This window comes from Hyposmocoma kahamanoa, unplaced genomic scaffold (genome assembly GCF_003589595.1).
Source record: "Hyposmocoma kahamanoa isolate Upper Pololo Valley unplaced genomic scaffold, ASM358959v1 114, whole genome shotgun sequence".
In the NCBI taxonomy this organism is placed as follows: domain Eukaryota; kingdom Metazoa; phylum Arthropoda; class Insecta; order Lepidoptera; family Cosmopterigidae; genus Hyposmocoma; species Hyposmocoma kahamanoa.
The window spans coordinates 3,830,705-3,851,861 of NW_020653383.1; the positions used below are offsets into that span (position 1 = coordinate 3,830,705).

The 21,157-nt window shown below is 37.2% G+C and overlaps 1 protein-coding gene across 1 annotated transcript; it reads right to left on the bottom strand.

Annotated features, from left to right (window-relative positions):
* Window positions 1-337: 337 nt before the first annotated feature.
* LOC113239661 (23 kDa integral membrane protein-like) lies at window positions 338-19,078 on the bottom strand. The gene is made up of 5 exons (XM_026476738.1): window positions 19,031-19,078; window positions 3,985-4,170; window positions 2,226-2,390; window positions 1,432-1,623; window positions 338-927 (listed from the first exon to the last, which is right to left on the bottom strand). Exons 2-5 carry the CDS (start codon window positions 4,144-4,146, stop codon window positions 856-858), a joined length of 591 nt encoding a protein of 196 aa, XP_026332523.1. The 5' UTR covers window positions 4,147-4,170; window positions 19,031-19,078; the 3' UTR covers window positions 338-855.
* Window positions 19,079-21,157: the final 2,079 nt, after the last annotated feature.

Below are 21,157 nucleotides of genomic sequence, written 5' to 3' on the forward strand. Positions count from 1 at the left end.
ATATTCTAATATATATATATATATCAAGGAGCAAAGCCAAACGGAGTAATTATTAGAGTACTCCGAGGTTTTTTGAGGCTTGTTTGGCTTTTCTCCCTAAATGATCTTGGAACAGGACCTAATTTGCAATGTCGACGCTAAATATCCCAATACTTTTAAAGATGGTGAGCGGACTGCGCTGGAGCCAAGGAGCTCTCGCAAACGGAGTTTTCTTAGCGGTGAACGTACCCAACTTTTATCTTTGTGGGATTAAAGAAGATAAGATACTGTCGGTCCCATTCAGAGACTTGTTCCAAAGAAGTCTCGATTTTGATAGAAATTGAAGTCTGTTTTTTTCCACTTGCTGACGAGGCATGTTCGCACGGCACTGTTATCACAGGTACTATCATCTCTATAGCAACGTATGTTACCAGTTAGTAACATATTGATGTTTAGGATGAACAGGGTTGGTGGTAGCATAAAAGAGGAACGCCGGTGTTGACGCCACAACTACTTTATGCTTGGCTCAGATAAGATGCGAGTGATCCAAATGCATAGCCCGTCCAGAAGTTTCGATACAATTTGTATGTAGTTGCCAGTAGGACAGCTTAACTGACTGATAAAAAAAGAGACATTTTTAAGCAAACAATTCTATAATTTAGCCAAGCAGTTTCGTATGTTCAAAGCTGGATGCAGTGTACTGACCACGTTTGGGTATCTACGTTATTTATTTACGGTACCTTACGGTTAGTGCGAATGAACCTTTACAGCAGTGAACATAGGGTCATATTTTTCCTAATTCCGCTTTTAGGACACATTATAGCAAGGGAAACAAGGGTAGGTATCTATCATACTACTTTACAAATGATGGCTATTTTAGTATCTCTGCCTGCGTTTTGCGCTAGTGATCTGCTGGTTGAGGAACAGTGCAAAGATCATCGCGATGAACTGAAACAGACAAAGAAAACATTTATTACATTAATAATAACTATTCGCCGCCGCTGTAATTGTAAGTCAATGGCCGCCGCACCATTTTGAAGCAGCTGTCACCCACGTGCGCTGCCTTGCTTATAGCGCGTACTAGGCGCACAAGAACATGGGAAAGAGATGTGACTTTGCAAGTAATGACGTGGTAAACACGTTTGATCTCCTAGTGCTGTAATATATATATTTTTTATTAATTTAAAATGAAAATTGTTTTCACTGTGTTTTAGACATAAAATTTCACACAGACAATTTACATTTGATACAGTATTTAATTTATGTTTATTAATATACCAATTCCGTTACATGTTGTATATTACAATATTGTCTGGAAGAATTAACTATATACGCATATTTAAATAATTGTTTTCTGGCTCTTGATGGAATTAAAATATTGAAAACAAACATTTCCCTTTTTTAATATCTTTCATAAGCACTTAATACTCTCTCATACAAAAACTTACTCACCTCAATGCAAAGAATAATGATAACAATAGTGCCAACAACATTTCCGAAATTGTTTAGGTAGTCGGTGAATATCGTTGAACAGCCGTCGTAGTAAGTGGCTGCGCTGTCGCAATTTACTTCTGGACAGCAGGTCGGAGGTATGAACGGCAGGTTGTTGTAGGACTCCTTGCCTGTCGTTCCGCAGCATTTAAACTGAAAGGGAATTTAATGGAGTGGATATATTAAATAAGGGATAACGAATAACTCCAGGGTTCGGCTCAAAAGTACGTAGGTACATGCGTATGGAAGTTTTCGTTTTGTTTTTTATTCTTTTGGTGTCTTGGTGTCATATTTCTGAAAACCCCCCTTTTTTTATTAAAAATAAGTGCGCATTTGACCTCTATATAATAGGCATTATTTATCATCACTTTCCATCAGGTGCGATGGAAAGTGATGATAAATAATGCCTATTCACTATCGCCTTGAAAATGTCCAAGTTATAGCGCTCGGGGAATACGTCTGCAGGCAGGGAATTCCAATCTCTAGCCGCTCGCCATATAAAAGTGGAAGCGAAACCCCTCTAAACTTGAAGTGTGATTACAATTTTCAACTGTGAAAGGTCACAGCACATTTAAAAATAGTGTAAACTCTCGTGTTCTGCCGTATTACCGAGATTGTCACCAAGTTCAGCCGTTCAACCATTTACCACTGCTTCCTCCAGCAAACCTTTTGGTAACCGACGAGGAAAATGCGTTCTATAAACTTACTTTATTCGGTACGAGATTCTAATGGCATATTATGCTGAAAATACTTACAAGTTCTTCCAGTGCCCTGAATCCGCCATCTGGAGCTTGTCCATGTTGCTGGAATGCGGTGCGGACCCACCCATCGACTGTGGTCGATAGCCCATTTAGGTTTCGGAATATCACCACTGCCAGTGCTATGTTTGATGCTACCAATAAGAACATACATACTGCGTACTGAAAAAAACCACACATTTATGATGACGTAAATCAAATACGAAAAAGAACAGTATTCTACGATATCATATAAGAGCAGTACGTACATAGTATATCACAGTCATAGGTTATATATTAGTTATAGTTTGACGACCTGCGTGACAGAGTGACTTGCACACCAGTTTTCATGGAGTTGCCATCTATGAGGTCCCGGGTTCGATCTCCGGCCGGATTAATGCAGAAAAAACTATATTTTTATATTGTCTCGGGTACCGTCGTTGTTTCCGATTTCCATAACACAATTTACGTGCTTTAGTTATTTACTTCGGGGTCAGAGGAATACACAGTGCTTCTATTTTTTCGTTTGTTTTGTCGGTCATCGGGTTTTATTTGCCTTTGGTACAGACCAGACGCTTTCAGTCCACTTGGAAGTATATACAGTTGCTATTACATTTTTTATTTATTACAATTACTATTATCATATCATTTTTATTATTTGCAATTTTAAAGTAAATACCTGTTCGAGCAGCGCGGAAAATGATTATTCCATCGATGGCGAACATACTAACATAGCTATGTAAGATGAAGAAATGCGTTCAGATACTGAATGAATTGAAATGATTAATAGCCGGAAAAATATGCATATTTAGTTATATAAAAAAGCGCTCTTTATTTATTTTATATTTTTGTTAACGCTTATTGATATGGAGCAAAGGTTATTAAAAATAGGAAATAGTTTTACAACTCTATATAGTTCACACGGAAATCAAAACAAAACAACAATAAAGTACGTTGTTCAAAATGAAAATGATTATAGATTTTTAATTTAATAATTAATGGGCTTGAAAATTAATATTCATGTGCTTTCGGAAGTCCAATGATTGCCGAGGGATACTGAGAAAATAGAAGCACTGTATACATCGAGTACCTATATAGGTACTCGATATATAGGTTCAGGTAGTATATATGGGTTCTCTATTTATGGTTATATAACCAGAAATAGAGACGAAATAAGGGCCATTCATCCCTGGCGACTCATCAGGCAAATGAGCCTTATATCACTTTTAAATATAAACTCTCGTTTGCACTGAAATCGCAAATTAGAAAGCTGAATTAGTACAGCGCTAACAACTGACCTCTGTGTACGTCTCCGTATATTCCAAAAATATTGCGTGTTTATTGTAATAAAGACCTCTAACAATGGGCTGTTCCATTCGGTGTTGTGGGAAAAACAGCAAAACATCTAATTATAAAACAAATGGAATCACATTTCATCCGTAATTAAATATTACAAATGTAATTTTTCAATTTTCGTCCATTACAGCAAAGCTCAATTTAAACTGGTCCATTTGAAATGAAACAATTGACTACACCCGTCAATAGTTTCGAATTCGTGCTGGCCAATCGGAGCGCAGTTGTCACAGTAATGATATTGGGCCATTATTGGGCGAATAGTTTTCAAACAAAGTAAATGACATTTTGTCTCTATTTCTGGTTATGTACTCGATGTCTGTGTTGTCTAATATTTATTTATTTCGCAACCTTACGTATGTTTGAAGTTTGGTTGAACCTTTTCTCAATCGAGAGATTTTAACGATAATATAATTAAGATTACCATAATAAGGAGACATCCATTCTCCCTGATAGCTCCGCAACATCCAAAGAAGGAAATCAAAAAGACGATGCAGCCAACCACAATTACCAGGATGGGGATTGTGGTGATCACCGGTATAATTTCCGCAACCCTATCCAGTGACACCAGCACCGCTATGCCCATACCTATGAGTGCTGCGCCGGCCAACTGTGAAGAAATAACATCATCATGAACCCATTTATACGCCCCACTCGCATGAGTCTTCTCTCAGGCGAGGGTTTGGCTATAGTTGGGGACTTCATAAGTTTTTCGAGGGTTGTGAACGTTTCTCAAAGAACTTTGAGAAACTCAAAGATCAGAGCGGATTCGAACCCACAGGTAGTCAAATTAGAAGATAGAAATTTAAATTAGATTATAGAAGTCACTCGTGTCATATCGTGTAATAGTTTCGTAATATAGGTCGGCCATGACGAAAAAGGATTCCGTTAAGTCAGACTTCGTGAGAGGGAAATGATTCTCTAATAATGCTAAGGACTTTGTTACCTTTGTATAAGCTTCCGAAGCTTTCGGAACAATTCGACCGAACCGATTCGACTTCTCGGCATATCTTTAGAGGGGAATAGAACAAAAGCGTAGACTCCATTCGATTAGGCACGTATCGTTCACGTAGTATCCATTAGTGTGTGAACAGACGTACTTATGCTTATTAGACACTTATTTGTAACTAGTTTTTGTGTATTAAACTGTACATAATCTATTTGTTCCGTGCTGTATTCTTTTGTGTGCAGCGATTCGCGCCATAACTATTCATGTTGCAGCACTCCAAAATGGCGGCTATTCAATTTCGCTTTGTCATTTTTAATCAGCCTTTGCATTTGCATCATTTTAAAATATTTAGTAAACTATAATTGTATAACTACACTGCCAGCTCGCTTCTATTTAATTAATTAGTTATATTGTTTTAAAATTGCACAGCGGCTAGCTTAATATATAATGTAGTTCTTTATTTTGTTCAATTCATCACTCCGTATCTGGTTTTCGTTACCACCACAATCAAACTAGTTTAGGTACTTCTCTGCAGTGATTGACGGCGGTACGTGAAATTTGTAACGATAGGTATGATTAATGCGTTGGATTTATTCCCAGGGTCCACGTTCCAGACCACGAATCCCCTAAGACTGGTGCTGCAGCCCACTATCTAAGTGTTGCGGGTTTTCCACGTATTCCTACGGACTCCGGGAGACGGGACTTCGGATTCAACGCTGGTGTCACTATCGACCCCCCCTCGCTATTGCGTGAAGACTCGGGGAAGTGCCTGTTCGTGCCAATTGGGAAGTGTCTGAACGTTTTAGTGTAGGCGTTACGAAACCACGAATTAAATAAATGTGTGTCGAGCATAACTATCTGTTTTATTTATTTAACCGCCTACCGGTAGGTTAGCCACTCTTCAAGCGCGACACGTGGTCTCACTGTTCTGCCACTTTCTAAACTGTTCAGATGATTTTTTTTACAGTGGCGCCACTTTATAGTTGGCTATTACACATAAAATAAAAAATAGAGGGCATTATAGAAAAAAAAAGAGATAGTCCACTATCCGAATTTAGGCAACTATCCGTTATATAGTGCTTTTCCACTAAGAGTACACATACGAATTTCACATGCGTATACGGATTTCGCTTCCCACAGCAGCAGCTGCTACGAATATCGTGTATAACTAAATAGGCCTTACCAGTGTTAGACGGACGGGAGCCTATTCCAGGTTGAAATTTGATAATTATGACGGTGATCTATATATTTCAAGTATCAGTGCGGCCAGTATTTTTACAACTGAAGTAGGGATAACAGTATTCACATATTCTGATGGATCCACTTGTGATAAGCAACCATGAGTATTTTAAAATCCTACTTATAATTAATAGATTAAGTTTGTTTCCTACAACTAAAAGATAATGGAAGAGCGGGCCTTCCTGTCACAGGTGGATGACTCCTACTAGGAAGTCCCAACCTTATTTTAAGACAACTAAGAAAAAAGAAATAAACTTTTTCATTTTCATTTTCATTTTTCATTACTAGACTCACTAGTGGAACCAAGTAGTGGGGCCAATAGTCCTAAACGGAAATGTGGGGTGCACCCCTCTGGGTTACGTCACCTAAGCTTTTCAACCTGTTTATTAATTACCTAATCCTCTTCTCGTCAATCCTCATCTCCTGATCATGTAGTGTTGCCGACTTCTGCGATTAGAGCAATTGGTAAATTGCTCATTATATGTTGGACGAAACTCTATTACCTACACGAAAAATCCTAAGCTCATAGTTATTGTCAGTGTTTCTGTACGGTAGTGAAGTCGTGTTTCTAGATTTAAATTCCTGGGACATTGACCGATGATTTGTTAACTGCCTCCATGGCCGAACGGTTACCTTGCCGGACTGCCACGCAAAGGTCCCAGGTTCGATTCCCGGGCCGGGAGAAATATTTATATATATAGCCTACATATATTTCTCTCGTGAGTTTGGTTGTAATTAGTGGTTGTCTATGTGTGTGTCCATGGTATCCGCGAGAAAGGGTTTCCCTAGTGCGGGGCTATAAAAAAAACTAGTCCGATTATGTTGACATGGAGGGGAGAAAAGGGTCCTGTTTGTAAGTTGTAATATGCTCGCCCGCGAGTTTGCTCGTTATACCAAAAGGTTAAGATTGCATTATTTATAACATATTGCTAAAAGTTTTACTTCAGCAGAATTTTTTTTTACAATATCAAGTCACGGGACGTACAAGTCGTATGCCTGGTGGTAAAGTACACGCTTGCCCATAACATAGATGAATACATTGAGGGTACAATACAACAGCGCTTTCAAAACTCAAATAGGACTGCCACTGTAGCCGCTCACGCGATACATGCAGCAGTGGACGCATGACGCCACAGAGCGTTGCGGGATTCATGCGTCTCTGGAAGCATAACACACCTAGAGGTGCCTGTGATGATTTTATACCGATTTATCGGATATCGAAGTTATAACAGGTAAGAAAAGATAAGATATTTATTTATTCACTCTCACATAAGGAAGATTGTACATTATAATTATATGTTATACAAGACTTAATAATGTCTAAAGTTAGCTACCTTAAGCGAGAGTCTGGAGTTCGTACTAGGTAACTAGACCTGTGTTACAAATCTCCAGGCTCCCACCCCGTTACAATTTATTTATTTAGATTTCAAAAAGGTAAGTATATAATCTAAAAGGAAAGATATGAAGATGTTTCGTGAGTGAAATTTGTGTGTGTGTGTGTGTGTGTGTGTGTGTGTTTTTGTCTGTGTGTGTGTGAGTGTGTGTGTATGTAAGCGTGTGTGCGAGTGAATAATATAATATTATAATATTTAAAATAATTACATTTATTTAGTGACTTTTATCAAATTTTCACTAGTGTCATAGTCCATTGTTAAAAGCCATTTCATCACAGATTATAAACGTAGATTTTAGAATACAAGTTGTACAAGTGAAAAAGAAAAGGTAAAAGAACTAATATTAATTGCTATTTCGGTAACTACTCTAGCAAACCATAAAGTTTTTAATGCCTGGGTCTGTCATTTAAAAAAAATAAACAACTTCAAAAATACGTCACGACAATCGTGTAGACATGGGGAATAGCGTTACATTTCTATCGCCGTGACTGTCGTTCCGGTTCCAAAAAAGTCACAGTGATAAATCATCGTGATTTTGTCACGACTGTTACTTCCGTGACCTTGTCACGCCTATAACTTACATCACGATATACGGTTTTAGCCAGCGGCTTCTTTCTAATACTTATAGCCGTTTTTTATAGAATGATTTAAGTGTGTTTTTACTCCCTTTGTAAAAAGTTTCAATTCCATTCAAAAAGTTGATTTTGTATTTAATGTAATTTTGTTTGTTACTTATTTAATGCGAATCTTTGGATTGTTAAAAATAGCAATAAAGTGTAATGTAATTATATTTCTAGTAGAATACACAAAGTAGATTATACATAAATATAAAATACCAACTCTTCCTATAATAAAACAAATATACAAAAATATTTTACTTTGTTCATAAATAGGTTTATAATAACTGCTGCAGATTTTTTTCATCCGCCTTTTCTAGTAGTAATAAGCATCTACGACACTAGTGAGTGAGCAAAGAAAGTCATCCCATTTCATTCGCTCCCATCGCCGAAATGGCCCGATTTGAAGAGAACTACAACGAGTGGCGCGCTCAGTCACCACGGAACGGAGATCGCGCATTGTATCAAATATGTATGTCGTGATGTGAGTGACGGGGATAGCTATTGGAACGGAGGAACACCTATATGACTTTGGAACGTCGTTCCTTCGGAACGAGTGACGGTGATACTGTTTGACGGCGGATCATCGTGATTTTTTCATCGTGACGTTATTTATCACCCACCTCTACAATCGTGTGATTGTTATTGTTTGGGCTGGTGATTTAGGTGTTTATTTAGTGAAAACATACCGTAAGTAGCGTTTTTTTATGAATTTGATTAATTAATTGATAACATAATTACGTCGTAGAATAAGACATAGTCTAACATAAATATTTCTAAAAGGAAACCAGCTTCGAAACTTGATGCTACTACATCAGGCCATTGGCGGTCCTGTTCATGATTACATTATATAAATATTGATTTCATTTCCTGCAAAATAATATTATATTACTAATTTTAAATCAAATGTACACTAGAATAACACATTACGTTTTCATTACATGCAGGATTCAGTAATATTTTCGAGTTTCGTAATTTTGTATGAAAAAAGCTGGCGGGTACGGCCGCCCAGGGACCGCCATCTTTGAAAATAAGGTTGGTTACAAACCCATTTGTATTTGATAATTTTTATATTTTTTGTGAAATGGGTGATTAATTTTGTGTGTAAAATAAAAGTTCTTCGTATATAACAGCATGTAACTAAACCTACACTAGAATGCTAGGTAATGTGAACTTTACGTAAAAAAATTATTTGTTTTAGTGGTGGGTGTTCTTTGTAGTGAAACTCTCGATCAGGAATAAATCACACTTTATTTTCCATTCTGTCTTACTTAACTATAATTTCCACGCTCCTAAGCGTTGATTCACACCGCGGAGACGCTACGCGACGCGGCGCGGCGCTGTATTCGAGCGAGTAATGCAACATAAATTTTATCCCCAACAAAATAAGGCAACATTTCATTAAACAAACACATAAAAACAAAGCTGCTTCAAGTCAATAATATCTACTAAATAAAGTACGATGGTTTTTGTCAATTTAAGGCAATATTTAAAAAAGGAATCATTAGCTCGCTTGAGTAATACCAGTAAATAGTCCAATATTTATTTACTTATTTTGAATATATCGATTATTATTTATATTATGTTATTTTATTCTAGAAAACCTGTTATTGGGTGTACTATTTTAAGGTTTACTTTGTATATTTATGATATTGTAAACGCTATTGATTTTCAATAAAAAAATGTATATACTGCTTCTATCAAAAGAGATTTTTCTTGGCTTTCAAAGAAATATCGACTTTGTTTAGTATATTATATATATAATATTATATACTACTACGCAATCTGCCTTTCAAAGAAATATACGTTATTGTTGAGACGCTAAGTTACACTTTGTATTGTCAGAGGCGAGACAAGTGAGCGGAGTCGGACAGCGCTACGCTGCGCAGCTTTACTCTCTTGTTTTTTGTTGTGTGAAGAAATGTGTACTTTATTTAATAGGGAATATGTTCTATAGTATTCTATAGCATTTTCTAAAATGCGCCTGTCGCAGCTCGCTGCAGCCCGTTTTTGTTAAATGAAATGTTGCCTTATTGTAGAGGATAAAGTTAATGTTGCACTGCCCGCTATAACGCAGCTTCGCGCCGCGTCACGTCGCGTTGCGTTGCGTATCGGCGATATGAATCAAGCCTAACTAGTCGGTCAAACAATCGAGGCAACAACACCGCGACAGCAGCGCCGCCCGTGCAGCGGTGACGCTGGCCTGGAAACATCACGGCGATTCGACGAGGCTGGCGGAGCGCGCGCACATAAATACCGCGCGCCGATCAGTGTGAGCCAGCGCGCTCTGCGTGATTGACGATGGTTTTGTATGACCGGCCGTCACTACGACATATTTATCAATCAACACTAACTAGCATGGACACATTTAACATACCAAATACTTTTGCGCGCATACCTTGTTATACCTAGCACGAAGTTACTCAAGCATACACGTGTGCTCTCGCTCACATACGAATACACACGCGCGCACGTAGACGTATATGAATGCATCTTTTCATAATGTTATTTGTTTAGGTTACCCAAAGTTAATAAAGAAAGGGGCTATCTCTAAATCTCTCCGATGCCTTTTCTATTGTCTCTGTCTCAGTCTGTTGAACCTGACAAGCAATCCCATCTGTCTCAACAACGTAAGTGTAAATTGGTTACTTTTTTATTTAACCTTAGGAGTAAATTATTTAAACTGCCTCTGTGGCCGAACGGTCACCATATGCCACGCAGAGGTTCCAGCCTCGATTCCCAGGCTAGGAGAAATATTTGTATGGCCTACGTTTATTTGTCTCGTGAGTTTCGTAGTAACTTGTGGTTGTCTGTGTGTGAGTCCATGGCACCCGCATATAGGTTGTACTAAAACCATGTTTAGGTCGTTACATTGTGAATTTAGGTAGGATTCGTCAATTTTCTTCCTCGCGACCTACAGTTGTTTTACGCCATATTCGCAAATTTCGCGAATTCCGCCACTACCCGCGACTGTTTTTAATTTAAAAAATAGTAAAAATATATTTTCATATGATTCTAGTGTTAATCGATATGTATTTAAATGCTCGTCACCTTTAAATATATTTTATTTCTTAAAATGAATATATAAAGTGGTTAAGAGTTAAAGCGTAAAATACTATGAAAGTTTCTCAGAATTAGGACCCCCGTCCACTTTGGCTATGTTCTTGATTCTGCGTAAGTAGGTACAACTAAATATTCAATCGAAAACGTCGCCATCTGTTTAAATTCTGAATTTGTACAATTCGTTATCTATTAGCAGTTAGTACAAAAATGTGTTTGGCATGTCACCATTAAGCACGTTAAGATTGTGTTACTTTAGTATTGTTATTATTATTACGATTACGTATTGTAGTTACGTTCTTCTTTACAACAAATATAATAATTATAATATACACATTCTATTACACATACACAAGCAGATACCTACACAGCAAATACACAACACACACATACTTTAATTTATCCCCAGAGGGCGCCCCTTAGCAATACTTAAAATTTGTGTGTGGAGCGCCTAAACAAGTAAACAACCGTTGCGCGATTTGGTGTAAACAGCTGACTCTTTATTAAGAAATTAAAGTTTAATTATTAAGTGTTACTCTACAACTTATATATTTAATTGTACGCATAATTCGTTAACTTTCGATTAACGTAAAAATCTAAGTGATATGGTGTATGTGTGTGCGATGTGAAATAAAAATGTGACGTCCTTAATACACTAGTTAGAAAGGGAGTTAAGTCATTTTGAAAGCTGATTTTCAGGTACTTATATCGTATTTCATATTGTGTTAGTGTCTGATAGGTAGGTTAGATAGCTTTTTACTACTGTTGTTAATATTTCCTGTAAAAAGCTACTAAATCACGTGATATTAATTATCAAAATACAAGAGAATTATCACAACGTCTTTGTTAAATGTCAAAATGATGTAATCTTAGAATAATAAATGTAATATTTTTCCATCGTATTTTTGTGTTATTTTTCGAGAAATAGCCATAAGTTTACCCTGAATATAAATGTTTATAAACTATACTTTAACGAGTAATTTCATGGTAAACGTTAGGACCACTCAAACGGAATATTATCATATTTACCCAAGTACACAAAAAATTTCATTTATGCTTTTTATGTGCAGGATTTGCGGTGTATTACTGCATTTTATTTGAGATGTTTTTGTTGGTAGTACGGAGGGTATTTATTTAGCAATGCAGAATAATAATTTTTATTTATAAAAGCTTGTATTTAAACTGAATGCTTTTTTAATTAGCGAAACAAGATAGCCGCCATTTTGCGGTAGGATTTTCCTATCCTTTAAGGGCCGAGTAAGTGGGGGTACCGCATCGCGTAAGCGGGTAGTGCATCTGGCATGTTCGTGGAGGAGCACAGGGATAATTTCCATAACCTGAAGATGCGTGTGCGCTATGGTGTGCGCGGCAGCGGTTGTTGGCATCCTGGCCGTTGTTCCAACTAGACTAGCCAGACTAGACTGCCCTTACCTTGTCCCTATCTACCGACTCGAGGGATAGGGTGTTCAGGGGAGACTACGGGCTCCCCGGTAAGACCAGGGTACGGCGGGCATCCGGGCTAAGCGCGGCGGACCCGGTCTTGGGTATGGACTCGTCTCAAAGATTAGGTACCCATATTTTCTTTAAAATAGCGATATGAAGAAATAATAGTTCGTATTTTTGAACTGAGTTTTCCCGAAAGAAGTATTAATTCGAGTAGATTCCAATAATATATTTCTTTTTATATAATTAAATTTGTTTTCAAGACCTGAAAGAATCTCGTTCCGACTACTTTTGGTGCATACCTACTATAACATTCAAGAGTACCTACCTAGTATATTAGGAATTATTTGAAAACTTCGAATCTACTTGAGCGCTTATCTTTTAAACAGTAGCATTGTACTCATTGTTAAGTCCGACCACTTATCTTCAGTTTAGAATGAAAAGTATGAATCAAAAAATATTTCTTTCAAAATAGCGACTGTACTGCTAACGCTAAAAGGTTCAATTTGCAATTGTTGTTCATTTAAATTACCACGTTGCAACGCATTCATGAATACTAGTTACGAGCAGTACTTGCTATTTGCAATTCTACGGTGCAATAGTGATTGGTCTCATGATGCCTGATGATAAAATATTTTTTATTGACCTATTGTTTCCCAGGTAAAAATTAGGATAAAAACTATACTTGACAACTTGAAAACATAAAATTAAACTCCCAAACAAAATAAAATACCTAGTATGAAGTTTGATAAAGAATATAAATAAAGAAAACAATGCCATTGTATAAAAGATAAGCGTTCAAGTGGATTCCGACATTTCATTTAATTCCTACTATACTTAGGTACTTAACTACTTTAATTTTGAAATAGTGATTGCTTTATACAATCTGTCGTCATAAGGCGAAAATAATAAGTTTTTTAAATTTTGCATAATAAATTTAAGGAAATAAACAATTGTAGCAAAAATTAAAAATTAAATTTTCGTATATATAAAAGTTGTTCTCTATTAAATTCCTTTATTCTCGTAATTAAGTGTTGTCTCGTGTGAATAGATAAAAAAATCTAACAAGTGGTATATCATATTTGTCACGAGGTTCTGGTCGACACATAGAATAGAATAAAACAATTTATTTTAGACCATAATCACCCATAATAATTACAAATACAGTAAATGTTTCCTATGTGCTAAGGTAGTACAATAACGGCTTGACCACAAGTACACGCACATGTAGGTGATTGAACTCAATGGTTTTGGTAAGGGAAATTTCATATCTTTCTACATAAGTTTTTTGTTTATAGTGCCCCTCCCTATCAACCTCTTGGTTATGTGGGGTTATAGTAATTCCCAAATTCCTGCGCGGTCGGAGGGACCGGAGGATGTCTAGCTCATCCTCTACTAGCTCTCCGGGCTAGTGCCGGAGATGCCGGTAGCAATGCCCGGACATAGCTACCGACATAAAGGGCAACTCACGTGCCTCGCGCATGTCCTCGCCTCTGGCCCTCGTCTAGACCGCTACTTACACGCGCTAGCTGCACGATAGACTAACGCCTCGGTCATATGGTACCGGGGCAGACGAACGTGTTCATACCTGCAACTAACCACAGACCCAAGACCGGGTCCGCCGCGCTCAACCCGGATGCCCGCTGTACCCTGGTCTTAACGGGGAGCCCGTAGTTTCCCCTGAACACCCTATCCCTCGAGTCGGTAGGTAGGGACAAGGTAAGGGCAGTCTAGTCTGGCTAGTCTAGTTGGAACAACGGCCAGGATGCCATTAACCGCTGCCGCGCACACCATAGCGCACACGCATTTTCAGGTTATGGAACTGATCCCTGTGCTCCTCCACGAACATGCCAGATGCACTACAGTGGCAGTCCTATTTGAGTTTTGAAAGCGCTGTTGTATTGTACCCTCAATGTATTCATCTATGTTATGGCATCCTGGCAGGCGTGTACCTTACCACCAGGCGTACGATTCGTTCATCCCGTCACTTGATATTATAAGAAAAACATCTGCTGAAGTAAAACTTTTAGCAATATGTTATAAATAGTGCAATCTTAACCTTTTGGTATAACGAGCAAATTACAACTTACAAACAGAACCCTTTTCTCCCTCTCCATGTCAACACAATCGGACAAGTTTTTTTTTATAGCCCCGCACTAGGGAAACCCTTTCTCGCGGATACCATGGACACACACATAGACAACCACTAATTATAACCAAACTCACAAGAGAAATAAACGTAGGTCATATATATAAATATTTCTTCCGGCCCGGGAATCGAACCTGGGACCTCTGCATGGCAGTCCAGCAAGGTAACTGTTCGGCCATGGAGGCAGTTAACAAATCATCGGTCAATGACCCACGAATTTAAATCTAGAAACACGACTTACCTCACTACCGTACAGAAACACTGACAATAACTAGGAGCTTAGGATTTTTCATGTAATAGAGTCCATAGGCTTCCGCATATGTCCAACATATAATGAGCAATTTACCAAGTGTTCTAATCGCAGAAGTCGGCAACACTACATGATCAGGGGATGAGGATTGACGAGAAGATGATTAGGCCATTAATATACAGGTTGAAAAGCTTAGGCGACGACGTAACGAAGTGGATCCATCAGGTTATTTGAATACTGTTATTCCCTACTTCATGTAAAAATACTGGCCGCACTGATACTTGAAATATATAGGTCGCCGACATAATTATCAAATTTCAACCTGGAATAGGCTCCCGTCCATCTAACACTGGTAAGGCCTATTTTGTTATACACAACATTCGCAGCCGCTGCTGCTGTGGGTAGCGAAATCCGTATACGTATGTGAAATTCGTATGTGTACTCTTAGGGGAAAAGCACTATATAACGGATAGTTGCCTAAATTCGGATAGTGGACTATCTCTTTTTTTTTCTATAATGCACTCTATTTTTTATTTTATGTGTAATAGCCAACTATAAAGTGGCGCCACTGTAAAAAAAATCATCTGAGCAGTTTAGAAAGTGGCAGAACAGTGAGACCACATGTCGCGCTTGAAGAGTGGCTAACCTACCGGTAGGCGGTTAAATAAATAAAACAGATAGTTATGCTCGACACACATTTATTTAATTCATGGTTTCGTAACGCCTACACTAAAACGTTCAGACACTTCCCAATTGGCACTAACAGGCACTTAGTCTTCACGCAATAGCGAGGGGGGTCGATAGTGACACCAGCGTTGAATCCGAAGTCCCGTCTCCCGGAGTCCGTGGGAATACGTGGAAAACCCGTAACACGTAGATAGTGGGCTTCAGCACCAGTCTTAGGGGATTCGTGGTCCGGAACGTGGACCCTGGAAATAAATCCAACGCATTAATCATACCTATCGTTACAAATTTCGCGTACCGCCGTCAATCACTGCAGAGAAGTACCTAAACTAGTTTGATTGTGGTGCTAACGAAAATCAGATACGGAGTGATGAATTGAACAAAATAAAGAACTACAATTATAATTAAAGCCGAAATACATATATTAAGCTAGCCGCTGTGCAATTTTAAAACAATATAACTAATTAATTAAATAGAAGCGAGCTGGCAGTGTAGTTATACAATTATAGTTTACTAAATATTTTAAAATGATGCAAATGCAAAGGCTGATTAAAAATGACAAAGCGAAATTGAATAGCCGCCATTTTGGAGTGCTGCAACATGAATAGTTATGGCGCGAATCGCTGCACACAAAAGAACACAGCACGGAACAAATAGATTATGTACACTTTAATACACAAAAACTAGTTACAAATAAGTGTCTAATAAGCATAAGTACGTCTGTTCACACTTACCCAATAACGGGGAAGAAACAACACTGAATTTAGTTTGTTCAAGTATTCGTTACTACTTATAACAATTTTATATTTTAAATTAACGGCCGTTCGGAACGGAGCTCGGTTAGAAATGAATGCGGTGGAGAATAGCACGCGCTACTCGCCTCGAGGTCCTCCGAATATCCGAATGAATCTCATCGGCAGCGGCAACGAGCCAACGAATGAACGAACGAAATATGTATGTTCATGTCATAGCGTGACGTCAGCTAGCGTTGTACTCGAGTCGACAAAATTTAGTGACTTATTATACATTTTAAATTTACTAATGAGTATAATTTTAGTTATTTATGATTACCATAAATAAATAATAATAAATAACGCACACACTCAACATAGCCCCGCACTAGGGAAACCCTGTGTCGCGGGTGCCATGGACACACACATAGACAACCACAAATTACACCCAAACTCACGAGAGAAATAATTGTAGGCCATACAACTATTTCTCCCGGCCCGGGCATCGAACCTGGGACCTCTACGTGGCAGTCCGGCGTGGTAACCGTTCGGCCACGGAGGCAGTTACACACGTTACTTTTTTCCAATACAAAATATTCTATGAAAAAGTGTTGTTTTCGTCGAGGTGAGTACAAAATATCATTGCCAATGTTAGGTTTTATAAAGTCTAGCATCTATTAATACAAACAAATGCATAAATATTTTCAAACCGATAATGTTTACAAGTTGCAGTAAGTTTTTTTTGGCTTTGTGCAATCTTAATATCGGATACCTACCGAGCTTAATATTGGATATCTGATATTAGGATATTTTTTTAAATAAAGCTTTTCATACACGCAATTAATATATTTTTTTATGTTTGAGTTTTTTTTAAAGAATTTTAAAGGTAACAAATGGTTCGATTACTTTAATTTATTGTATAATAATTGTCACCTAATATTGTAGTCACAAAAAATATTTTTGGGACCGTAAAACCGGATAGCTGGTTTTAGGCAACCTTTTGAAAAACATTGATTTATTCCTTTTTTCATAAAACGTACTGTTAGCTTAAAATATTTAATTTGAATATGAAAAATTTGTATTATTTCTAATAGATTTTATAATAAAGACTTTAAGGTTAAATTTAAAGTTCTTAAGCATTGATTAGTATTTTTTTTTAATTTTTCGAGCAAAAGTATCCGATATTTGGTACTTCTCGCTAGTGTTCAAACCTAAGCATATTTCTGTGTATAGTCTAAGCGAAACTTTCTTGATTTTTGCCCGTCTAGACAATTGCATACCTACCTATATACAGTCTGTGTCAACACTATAACGCTAACTATACTGCGCGGTATTTTTCTCTATCTACGGAGGTAACGAATATCCATTAAATCTGAATAGGCACTTAGTCTAATTCTCTTACCAATATTGGAACAACCACTTCATTGCGAAGCTAAATACAGAGAATAACCACGCAAATGTCAATACGGAAAATCAGATAATTTCTTGGTATTTAGTAATCAAGTGATAGCGACATATGTGTGGTTTCGATTTTATACGGTTTATCATATCGCACCCCTCATGGAAGAATGGCATAAGTGGAGTTACGTCAGAGAATACAGAATAAGAGAACGGACACTCTCCACCCCTCCCTAGTTTTAGACACCGCACCACGCCCCGCACATTGCCGGTCACATTCACTGAACGACAACAAGACTGCCGGCGAATCGTTTTCGCGGGAAGACGGCTTTGATATTTGAATATTCTTTTCATTTATTCATTAGGTAACTTGTATATTAATATAAAACATCATATCGAGTTCTTAGGTTTTCGCGATTGTTACACATAGGAAGTGAAATTATTTTTCCGGATTTAAAACGTTAGAAAAAACAAATATACGGTTGACTGATCAACCGTGACCATGGGACCTGTAAAGGGCCCGAAACGTCGGTTTGTTTGAAAAATTAATAGATGCGATTTAAATCCGGAAAAATTGTTTCATTTCCTATAAAACATCATTTTACGTTACTGTTTATAATGATTGTGAATTGGGCTGTGTACGGCTGTTTATCATCATTTTCCGAAAGATGAAACGAAGTAAGAAAAAAAAACTTATGCTTGAGACTCATTCAGTTATTGTTTTCTTCATTTATTTACTGCAGAGTAATACATGAATGTATAAAAAATACAGATTTATTATATCAATATAATGAGGCGCCATGACTTCGCAAATTTTCTATTCGTTTCATCATCATCATCATTCAGCCATACGACGCCCACTGCTGGGCATAGGCCTCCCCCAACGATCTATTCGTATTGCCAATAATTATTAGGATTCTATTAATAGAATCATAGATAACAGATTCGCGTTACAATTTTCGCTATGTTGCCGCTCTGACCACGTAACTTAATAGTGCGAGAAAGTGACGGGTAATCCATATCTATGGGTAACCCTGCCTCTACACGAACACATTTGCGCGTGTGCAGGTAGCGCCTTGCTGTATGTTGTAGTAGTAGGTAAATAATTTTAGACCGTTGTATGGAGTGTCCGGGGTGTGGTTACGTAAAACATGTTTATTGCTCCATCAGATACAGAAAAATATAACTCACATCCTCTCCAGTTCTTGTAACTATATCTACAATATTAGAAAATAGGGTTACAAGAATTGGAGAGAATGTGGGTTATATTTTTCTGTATATGACGGAGCAATAAACATTTTTGACGTAACTCCACTTATGCTATTCTTCCATGAGGGGAGCGATATATTGCTAATAAAAATTTCTACCGTTTCCGATTATTGGTCTCCCGCGCCACTAACTTTTCGCGGCGATATTGAGAAACATGAAACAGCTAGCTATTATACCAACAACATTGGACCAATGTACTTGATGTCACAGAAAATTGATCAATCGCAATTCTCAATAATGAACTACGCAAGACGTCAGTAATTGGGTGTAAGCAAAAATATACTTACCACAAACACCAAGTTGAAGAAAAATAAAGCATATTTCACAAAAAACTGGACACAACCCATTTTGATCAGATTGAATTAAAATTAGCACTTATAATAATAATAATGTATAAGAAGTTTAAATTTAGAAATTTTTCTACAATTTAATATAAAGGAAAAGGTTTTTCCTGATAAATGTATTGAACAGTTCCACGTATACAGTGTCTATAATGTTGTTATCGAGTACAGTCAAAACAGATACCGAAAAGATAACAAAAGGTTAGATAAAATAGAGGAGTGTCATAGATTAGTCAGGGCGTAGTACCAAGTACATAGATTAATATTATTGATTTTTTGATACCGATAACCAATGATGCTAAACTTGTAACCAATGTTCACTGCGAATAACGGTAAAATAAAGAATGGAAATTGCTTAAAAACTTTGCAAGGAAAAGAGGTAGGCCGGCAGCCAATTCAGTTACTCCGGCGATGATGACGGCTATATGCGTGGAGCTGTCAAAACATCATATAAGTAAATTTTTTCTTGTTAAAACATTCGGTCTGTCTTTGTTTATTATAGACAGATTCATAGTGATGTGCCTTTGTGGCCGAATGGTTACCAAGCTGGACTGCCACGCAGATGTCCCGGGTTCGATTTCCGGGCCGGGAGAATATTTGTGTGGCCTACATTTGTTTCTCTTGTGAGTTTGGGTGTAATTTGTGGTTGTCTATGGGAGGTGTCCATGGTACCCGCGATACAGGGTTTCCCTAATGAGGAGTTAAAAAAGAAATGTATTTTCTAAATTGTAGTTATATTAGTAAGGTATCTTATTGTTTAATATTTGTTTAATTGATTGAAAACTAAAATTTTAAAACAAGTGAGATAACATTCCACCGGCTATTTGCATTTTTAGTTACTATTTCTATTATTATTCAATGTTTTCTTATTGTATCCATAGAAATTTCTAGACTCAAATATAGTTCATTGATGTTCATTTACGAAGACTGATGTTTATCGACAATAAATTTTTATACTGAAATGTTCGAATTTCTTACTATGATTTTTGTAATTAAAGTCCCTAAAATATCGAAGCGAAAAGCATTCACGTTAAATTGATTTCTTTTATTTTATTATTATTATTATTACTAAACATTTTATTTCGAGTAACTTTAACACAACTCATATTTCGGACAACCGTTTCAATTTCTTGTCAATTTGGATGTTGCTGTTGCTTGAAGAAAAATGTATGTGTTTTAGACATTTAAGACATTTAAATTCCATTATACTCGTAGATTAAACGTAGAGTATTTTTAATTTTTAAGTTTTTCCAATCAGTTTAAAATAAAAGAAGGTCGGATTGAAGCTGCAGGAAAATCGAAAGATTGGTTTTCTTATTACTATTTCTGACTTTTTTCAATTTCCATAGCAAATGCATTTAAAAATAAATAAAATCAAATCGGCTTTATTTTACAAGTGTCCTGCGCGGTTCTACTAGTACCCCGCCGCGGCAACCGCGAGCAACCGACAGGCGTAAAACGCGCCGTGAAATGTGCTACTAAATTTACATACTTAACTGTTACATTCTACAGATGCCGCGGTCCCGCGGCAGACGCGGGTGAAAACCGCTCGGTGAGTTCTTAGTGTTACGAAAAATGAGTTTCAGCGCCATCTGACGTGTAATAGTTAGCTATTATATACTAGTACTATTTTTACTAAAACGCCACCTGTTGGTGAATGGCTGAATCAGGATGAAAAAAATACTGAAATATTGTAACTCTTATTCAAGTGACTGTAAGTTTAATTTTGTTAAATTTTAAAATTGTTTTACGTCGTTTTCACGTTTTAAGCCCTACCCAATCATAATCTTTAAGTTATGGTAGTAGATAATAGAGCGTAAAGTTTGAATTGCACACAAGCTAAAAAGTGGCGACATCGGCACCCGATCTTACATAGCGTCATTACTGTAGGGACGGTGGTAGCCGGGGATATTGGAGACGAGTGAAACCAACGAATGCGGTTACAAGACTGAATATTTATTGTATATAATATTCTAAGTACATTACACTACTACTAAATAAGTATACTACACTTACTACGTCACACCTCTTCGCAACTATAAAAAAAAAGTAGTATAACTTTTTTTTTATCAT